A 9505-nucleotide genomic window follows, 5' to 3' on the forward strand; every position below is an offset into this window, starting at 1 on the left:
CCATCATTCCAGTAACCCAAAACAGGAACCATAGCCTCTCTGTCTTTGAATTCTGTCATTGATTTTGTCGAAATTGGTGAGAAAATATGAAAGGAAAGACTGAAAGTGGAGGTGGGTATGTGAGAGCAGATCAGATAGATCTGAAGAGCTTAGACGAGCAGTTACAGAGACATTTGAGCAAAGCATGGACTATGGAGAAGAACAAGAAGAGGGAAGATGAGGAAGACGTCGGCGTCGGCGGCGGTGGAGGAGGCGTCGGCGGAGGGAGACCGGGAATCACTAGACAGGAGTGGGAGATTGACCCTTCTAAACTCATCATCAAATCCGTCATAGCTCGTGGCACTTTTGGAACTGTTCATCGTGGGATTTATGATGGTCAAGATGTTGCTGGTACGAGCTTTTTCCCTCTAATTTGTTGTTGAAGTAATGGAATGCCCCCATTTCTCCAAATGGCTAGTTGTTAATTCTGAGAAAGTCTGTTTATTATTAGTGCATGGTTAAAGAACACTCAATCGGTTCTGTTTTCTTTGGGTTTTTTGTTATTGCATTGATCATGGAGGGTTCTTAATTCTGTGGAACACCCAGATTTTGAATTTGGGTGTTCCTTCTTAATGGCGGAACATTAGATAAGCTCATTAGTATTTTTTTTTTTTTCAATTTCTGTGGAAGTTTGTTCATAAATGAAATGGGGTTTTGAGTTTTTACTGAGTTGTACTTTAATAGCTGATAATTTGATGACTTCTGAGAAAAGATTTGCCTTAAACCTGTTTGAGATTATGACTAAATGAGAATAAACTCTTTTCTGCTACATTAATTTTTTTGCCCAACTAGAGAGAGAGAGAGAGAGTAGATGGAAAATGATATTGTTTGGAATTGAATAGAAGTAGCAGAGTTCTGTTTTAGCTTTCTTTCTTTCTTTCTTTGATTCTTTCATTTTTCTTTTTCCTTTTTTAGAGCTATGGCCACTTTGTAGATATTATCCTCAACAAAACCGTGATTCACGAGATTGGCTTGAGCAGACAGTTACTTGCATTAACTGTCGCACTGTTCTTTTTTTGGAACTTTTGTGTGTCTCCATTAATTGTTGATATGCACCCCTTTTAAAGACACAGTTGTACATGAAATTGAAAATTGAAGAAACCAAAAGGAATCAAGTTAACTAAAAATGGGGATTTTTCTTTTTGTTACACACTGGCTAGTCATCTAAATCTATTAGTTGCCAAAATAAATAGTTTAAGCTTTGTTTTTACTGGGACATTTTGCCTTGTGCTTAATGAACTTCTGGTGTATTTGTTTAAAATGCATTAAAGTCTATTTGACTACCTTTCTCTAAGAGATTAAATGTTAATTAATTTTCCCCAGTTAAACTTCTTGACTGGGGAGAAGAGGGTCATAGGTCAGAGGCAGAAATCGCATCGCTTAGAGCGGCTTTTACACAAGAAGTTGCTGTTTGGCACAAGCTTGACCATCCCAACGTTACAAAGGTAAAATTTTATGGTGTGCTTTCCTGACTCGTCTTTCAACATGACCTACTCCAAAGTTTATTTATAATTTTATATGCTTGAAGTTTACATTACCTATTTTTTTTTTTTTGGTTACTAATGAATATACTAATCTAGCTTAAGAAGCTCGTAATTATGAATGCTTCCCTTGTAAACTTAATATTAATGTGTATGAGAGAGCATATATCTAGCATTAAGTTCTTAAGCAAGGTGCCTAAAATTTGCAATGAGATAAGCTACCGGCTTAATTGCTGATATGAAGCAATTATACTATTGGTGTTTGACATTCAAATGTATCATATTGAGGGCCCTGTTTTTTTTTTTTTTTTTTGTTTTGTAGTTTTATGGTTTTCCATGTATCATATTCAAATATAGCATTGTATTGGTGTTTTTTTGTACTTATGGTTTTCCATTAACTTCTGCAGTTTATAGGAGCAACAATAGGCTCCTCAGATCTACACATACAAACAGAAAATGGCCAAATTGGTATGCCCAGCAATATTTGTTGTGTTGTTGTTGAGTATTGTCCTGGAGGTGCTCTGAAATCCTACCTCATAAAGAACAGGAGGAAAAAGCTGGCTTTCAAAGTAGTCGTCCAGCTAGCATTAGACCTTGCAAGAGGGTTAATTCAAACACTGAATCTCTAGTATTTTTTTTCCATTTCCCCACAGAATTCTGAATTCTAGAACTTCTTGGAAATTTGCAATCTTTTTGTACATTAGACTGGTACTTTTAAACTCAAGGGGAGCTACAATTTGTAGGTTGAGCTATCTTCATTCACAGAAGATTGTTCATAGAGATGTCAAAACAGAAAATATGCTTCTGGACAAAACGAGAACGGTAAAAATTGCAGACTTTGGTGTTGCTCGTGTTGAAGCCTCAAATCCCAATGATATGACTGGCGAGACTGGAACACTTGGATATATGGCTCCAGAGGTATATGCTTGAATAGCCTTGAATTAAGTCATGCAATGAACTCCAATTTTTCTTCTTCCCTTGCATGTATTAGCTTTATTGAATTTTGTTGCTCTCCTCAGCCTCCCGTACTCAATGTCTTAAATCTTGGGAGATTTATAAGCAAGGCTTATGATGGGGTTATCATATCTTATTCATACTCTAAAATATATGCTATTGGTGAAAATTAAAGACTAACTTTAACTAGCAGCAACCAGTTCTGCGATGACTGCTTACTTCTTACAGTAGGTGCTGAAGTTTGATTTCAATGTAAAAATCAAGACACTCACCATTGTAAGATTTGAGATGGTTAAGTCACCTTCTGATGTGCATGAAATTCACCGGGCAATGGCCATAGCCCTGAAACTCATTACACCTCATACAAGCTCCTATTATTTCAATATTTTCCTGTTTCTTGAAAGTTAGATGAAAAACCTACTGGAAGATAACAAGGAATTAAATATGAGCATTGATTGATTTTCAATTTTGGCATGGTTGGTAAAACTTTAGTCTTCCTTCATTATGGCTGCGGTTCAGTTTGTTTACTTACTTGGCTATTATTAAGCCATCAGCCTTTTGCTTCTGTGAGACTTCAGATCTGACTTCGGGATGACTTCAAACTTGATAGGTTCTCAATGGCAATCCATATAATAGGAAATGTGATGTCTACAGCTTTGGCATCTGTTTATGGGAAATATACTGCTGCGATATGCCCTATCCCGACCTTAGCTTCTCAGAAGTGACATCAGCTGTTGTCCGACAGGTAGGTTGAAGGGATACATCACATTTCTTTAGTGATCTGATATTGTGAATGAACTTTGTCCAGTTCATAGTCATACCAATAATATCTAATTCTTGAATAGACAATGCACCTAACTTTAATACAAGCAAAAGATTAAAGCTCAATTTCTCTAACTGCAGAATCTGAGGCCAGAGATTCCTCGATGTTGCCCGAGCTCGCTTGCAAATGTAATGAAGCGATGCTGGGATGCTAACCCTGACAAACGTCCAGAGATGGATGAGGTTGTAACCATGTTGGAAGCAATTGACACATCGAAGGGTGGAGGTATGATCCCCCTCGATCAGTCGCAAGGCTGTATTTGCTTCCGCAGGTATCGGGGGCCTTGAACGTGTTTTGCTTCTTCATTGAGCAAAAATGATGGCAGCAGCGACAATGCAATATCGAAGATATTCAAATTGTAATTTGTCCAAATGAAAAGGAATTGGAACTTGAGAGTCAAGGGAATAAGTAGAGTGAAGGTTATATAGGCTTAAGAGGAGCTAAGCAATATCTGTGTTTGTAGTGTGGATTTTGTAAAGCTTTTCTTTCTTTCTTTGTAGCAATCCCTTCCCTCTCTTTGAGTAAATTTCTTTGTAGCTTTAATGTTCTTCTGTTAACTTGGATTGAACATTTACAAAGCTTCATGAATAATATTTGGGCAATGCTGTGGCTTTCCTTCAAAGGGGAAGTCTTGGAATCAATTCATACTCTCTTTTGTTTAACATTTGCATAGTTATTTAATGCCTACAAAAGGAAAACTCACAATTTCATTCATGGTCTTATATCAAATCAAATATGATGATATTATCTCTTTGAAATTTGACAAAATCATCTAAATGGCTATCAAAATGAATTAAAAAGTTCAATTGGTTGGTTGATATATCTCAATCAAATTGATTGAATGGACAAAAATTGACCAAAATAATCAAAACAAATTTGCTAATTTTTAAAATTAAATTTCATAACAATAATTTTGCATACCTAACATGTTTGGGTTAAATCAACCATATCTACTGTTTAAGAAAAACATATCTAATTACAATATTATAGACTAGTTAACAATGATCTAATCCCAATCATGGAGTTACAACTTTTTGGATGTAACTTAAAAAGGAGTTTATTTTAATTGGTTCATAAATTTTGAATGTAGGTCCTTGAACTTTAATTTTTCTTTTGATTGGTCTTTAGCCTATTTAAGAATTCACATACCTAACTTTAGATTTTATTAGGTACAAAATTCAATCTTAAGTCCAACGGATTCATTAATTTAAAAAAATGTCAAATTTGTTTACTGACTGATTCAACACAAAATTAAAATCACAAAATTAAAAATTGAGACCTATTACACACTTTCAAAGTTTAAAGACTTTTAAACATAAATTGAAAGTTTAGGAACCTAATGGACAATTTATGAAATTTAAAGACTTATTAGACACTATTAAAGCCTATTTTGATACTATTTTAAATCATCGATCAACCCAAAAATTTAAGATGAACAGTGAAGGTGAATTTAATATTGTCATCTAATCAACATAAATACAAACTTGAAAGACCAATAACTAAATGTTATTTAAATAAAATGATAAAATTATAGAATTTCACATAATGTAGAAAAAAACAGTCATGGAAAAGTTAAAGCCACTTGCACAAAGAGAAGCAAGATTGATACATAAATGAAATGGACTGATTTTGGGATAAAAAGTAACTTAAAAAGCTAAGATTGTGGGCCTTAAGACAATGAAAACACTTAAATGGGTTAAACATCAAATAATCCATAAACTCAAAAAAGAAAGAAGAGAGAAGAAATGAAGACAGACTAAGAACCACATAAGGCTTAATTCCTCATCAATGAATTGATTCACAAGGCAATTCAATATTGCTATTACTAGATTTAGAAAACTTCCTCAACCAGCAATCTTATAGCTTGGATTCACCAAGTTATCCAGGCCAGAGACTACTTGCATCGACTCTATAACGTCACCGACCTTGAGATCAGCCAAAATGTCCTCATTTTCAGTGATGTAACCGAACACGGCATATCGACCATCTAATATATTAGCATTACTAGGAGTAAGTTCACTTTCCTTCAGCAGCCAAAACACCTGACTAGATGCTGAATTGTTATCAAATTCCTGCATGAAAAGTAATGAACATGAAATTGGCAGCCCATGTCAAGGAGCAAGTGTGAGAGAAAGAGAGCATTATTACCTCTCTAGCCATGGCCATTGTTCCAAATGCATTGAAGGGGAGTTTTGTTTGAGCCTTGTACAGACCAAGCTCCTGTGTGGAACACATGATAGAACTGATATGTAAAACTGGAGTACAGAATCAAACTTCACTACAATGAAGTTATCGTTTGGGCCTTGTGCAGACCGAGTATGGGTTTCAGTGCAAATTGTGTGAAAGATATTTGGCGATAGTCGATACCTAATAAATATAGGCTAATTGTTCACATGCATGAATATATTAGTCAGTGTGCAAGTTTGTTGATAGAAAAAGAGGCCTCACTTCCAAAGTTTCTCCATAGAAGGGTGCTTTCTCCCCTTCAACCATGATTTCTAATGGTATGGTCCGGGTTTTCTCGGTACTAGGATCGATGAAACCCTCTGCAGGACCTTCTGGATCACCAGTCTGAACGACAAAGCCATCCGCTGCAAGAACGAGAAAATAATCTTAACCTTGTTGAGAGAGACATTTTATGATATCAAGATATTAAGATGGCAGCTGCAACAATCAAAACTCTGCCGAGTTGAACATGTTCAGTAGAATATAGAATCAATTTTTGTAGAAACTCATCGAGTATTACAACAAAGAAATCTCATCAGAATAATCATATTCAAGCAAAATTAGCATTCATATATACCTCTTTGGATTTCCATGCCATCGTAGAAGTGCCTTTCGACCAAGTCAACGAAATTCCCAGCACTTACTGGAGCGTTATAGCCATCTAAGACTATATGGAAAACACACTCATCTATGTTTGGATTGTCCTTCACTTTGACCTTCATATCTACAGCTGCTCTCCCTTTCAGTAGGGGCATATTTTTGTATTCCTCGGGCACTTCGTATGGAAAGCCATCAACCATATCCTCTTCAACACTGCAGAAACCGAATGCCCCAGGAAGATCTCAGCTGCAGTCAATGACAAGGGTATGTATGAGATCATAATTTAACGACGACTATCTTTCATTAGTCCTTCTAACCTAATTTCCACACATAAAACTGGTGTGTTTCTCTCAATTGTTAGACTTCAGAAAAAGGATAGGATAAACATACATATGGATTTTTCTAGAGGAGATGGAGATACAGAAGGGACCAAGAGACTTTCTCAAAAAACACTCCGAAATGAGATGGAACCTGCCAACTTGAGCATAACTTAATTGGTTTAGGCATATATCCTCGACCAAGAGGTAAAAGGTCTGAATGCTCCTAACCCCACATGTCATTAAACTCAAAGAGAAAGAGTTGAGATGGATAACCAGAGATGGATATTGTTGAGAAACAAGAAATAGTTCTCAAAAGGTTTACTAACACATCTCTCCCTCATTTCTTTAACCTAACTAGTTGGACGGGCTTTTTTGTAATCTTTTAAGCCTCGGATTTAGATTGGACTCCAAATTGGCATTCCTTTTTTTTTTTTCTTAGGTCAAATGCAATAATTTCTCATGTAGCGTGGAGCTACAAAATTAAGTTGAAGAGTAACAGTTGATTATATGAAGAAAACATTAGCTACTTTGAAGGTTAAACTCACTATTTTTCCTTTCATTTAAGTCAAATCTATAAGTTTACACTAGTTTCAGCGATCAGTTTTGTGCAACATTCGTTCATGACACCAATACAACCTCGGACTGCGTTGCAGTGTCCAACATATTTCCGAACCTCCCATTATAAAAAAACAAAAAAACACAATATCCTACTTCATGTAATCCGGTATTGTTTTCTTTCAATCAAAATTGGTCATTCATTTCATATGTTCTCTAGAAAAATGATAAGATGCGATCATATATTTTCCATGTCCTAATCACCATAACACTCACCTGCCAACATAATTAAGAAGCTCCTTTTGTTTTGGTGCTACTGCATCTCTATCTCTGTCTTCCACAATCTTTTGGAGCTCATCTAATCCAACTTCCAGTTTACCGAGAACTTCGACTCCGCGTTCCTTCTTTGATTCTGCCAACCCAGATATAATCAAATTCTTCCCCTGCTTGAGCGTCCGAGATGCCTGCCTCACATTCTGTAGAGCAAGAAAGAACATATCTAAGCTAAATGATAACATTTTTGTTTGTAAGACCGAAAACCAGAAACAAAATCATGGTCCAATGAACTAAAGAAAACTACTTATCACCTTAAAGTTCCTTCATAAAAAAAAAAAAATATTTTTTTAAAAAAAACTACTAGAAGAGAGTTGGGAGGAGAAAATCAAAATCATATAACTTACCCTCTCCACAGAATCAAGTGCCTTGACTCCAGAAATTTTAAGACTTTCAGAAATGTCTTCTAGTGGTTTTTGAACTTCCCTAATGGCTTTATTATCAATAGGCAAAGCATATCTCAACAAAGCTCCAGGATCCTTTATTGGTGGACCGGATATCAATACTGACAGCTCCGGAATCACTGGACCAGCAACTGCATATGCATCTGCAGATGAGCCTAAAGTAGAAACCCCTGTGATTAAACTAAACGCCAAAGCTGAGGAAATTGCAAACTCCTTCAAGCAAAATGGCCTGGCTTTCTGATAAACAAAACATAAACTCATTCAACCCATTTGTCGTTTCTTAATTCACAAGCAAAATTCCAAATTTAGTCATCGAACTTAATGATTATAGGTGTCTATTTAGTTTCTAAACTTTAAAATGTTTAAATTATGTAATCCTATGCAGAGTGTAGTTCTCATCATTATGGCCGTTCACTAAACGATGATGTGACCTGCTTTTCAGAAAAATGCAGGCTAATTTGGCACCGTATGAGGACTAAATCGATTGAGAAGTAGACCAGTCAGATAAAATAAAGTGGTACCTCCATGCCTTGACCATTACCACTTTATTTCATCCAACTAGTCAGGAGCAAGGGCTTTATAGAATCAAAATTTAAAGTTTGAGAATGTACTTGAAATTTTCAAAAGTTTGGAGACTAAAATACACAATCATCAAAGTTGAGCAACTAAATTCATAATTCAACCAAATTCATATGACTTGAAGCTGAATTCTTCCCAAAGAACTTCTTCAATTTTGTAACAAAATATCATAAAAACACAAATCCCTATCAGGCAAAAACATCAATACGAATGTAAGCTTTCCATGTCATAATCACATAGGGCTCCACAGGCTTCAACATTGGAACGAGCAAAATTTGATGCCATTAAAAATTTCAACATTGCAATTGAAGTTCCAAATCTTACCTTCACATTCTGAAGCCCACATTTGATTCGATTGTATGAGGAGCATCTGGGGCCAAATGGGTTGGACCAAGCGCCATTCCAGAGCTTGGAGGAGCGAAATTGGGAGGTGGGTATTGAGGAGTTGGAGGTAGTAAGAGAGGAACAGAACTTGCAGGAGACAATGGCCGCCATTAGAGTTAGCTTAAACAGTGAGAATCGAAATTCCAACACCCAAATAACATGAAGGAGAGTATGAAATGGAAGGGATAGAGAAAGGATAGGGGAAGAAGAAGATGGAGATAAGATTTTTGATCGTGTTTGGTATATCGTTCACAAATTGAGTGGGGTCTTCTCTTCGCTCTCTTCATATGGATAAGATTCAGCACAAGTACTCAATTTCTCTTAAATATTCGGTAAGTTTAAAGATTTGATTTTAATTCTTCCAACTTTGAGGTTTTAAATGTAAAAAGAGCACAACTATAGTAATTCGCAAAGTAGACCTTTTTATTATTTCTTTATTTTTATTTTTTTATATCATATGTGAGATGGTAGATGAAGTTAAGGAGTACAAAATTTTATGTTGACTGAGTTATGTTTATTTTGATTCCCTATACAACTTTTAATATGTTTATACGCATGGTTTAGCGTATTTTATTGGTTATAATTGTAATCATATTAGTGGTCTCCACTCCCAAGTTAGCTTTGGTGGTTTAACCTTTATTGGTTCTTAAATTCACATTTGAAATTCAATTTGGAAGTATGACATCTCCTTAAAAACTTGGTAGGTGTAGCATTTGTTAAATGATCGCATAGCTAATGCTATGCAATCATGTAGAGTTTGCTACACGATTGTGTTGCGTTGGCTGCATGATCGCATAGGCCCTCGAT

At 35.7% G+C, this 9505-nt stretch overlaps 2 protein-coding genes across 2 annotated transcripts; one reads left to right on the forward strand and one right to left on the reverse strand.

Moving 5' to 3' along the window:
* Window positions 1-50: 50 nt before the first annotated feature.
* On the forward strand, window positions 51-3938 carry LOC120090958 (serine/threonine-protein kinase STY13). The gene is made up of 6 exons (XM_039048686.1): window positions 51-390; window positions 1363-1484; window positions 1928-2124; window positions 2264-2438; window positions 3085-3219; window positions 3378-3938. Exons 1-6 carry the CDS (start codon window positions 87-89, stop codon window positions 3582-3584), a joined length of 1140 nt encoding a protein of 379 aa, XP_038904614.1. The 5' UTR covers window positions 51-86; the 3' UTR covers window positions 3585-3938.
* A 925-nt stretch (window positions 3939-4863) lies between these two features.
* On the reverse strand, window positions 4864-8954 carry LOC120090957 (peptidyl-prolyl cis-trans isomerase CYP38, chloroplastic). The gene is made up of 7 exons (XM_039048685.1): window positions 8639-8954; window positions 7679-7972; window positions 7275-7474; window positions 6101-6336; window positions 5746-5888; window positions 5446-5517; window positions 4864-5369 (listed from the first exon to the last, which is right to left on the reverse strand). Exons 1-7 carry the CDS (start codon window positions 8807-8809, stop codon window positions 5142-5144), a joined length of 1344 nt encoding a protein of 447 aa, XP_038904613.1. The 5' UTR covers window positions 8810-8954; the 3' UTR covers window positions 4864-5141.
* Window positions 8955-9505: the final 551 nt, after the last annotated feature.

The sequence above is a fragment of the Benincasa hispida genome, chromosome 11 (genome assembly GCF_009727055.1).
Source record: "Benincasa hispida cultivar B227 chromosome 11, ASM972705v1, whole genome shotgun sequence".
Taxonomy (NCBI): Eukaryota; Viridiplantae; Streptophyta; class Magnoliopsida; order Cucurbitales; family Cucurbitaceae; genus Benincasa; species Benincasa hispida.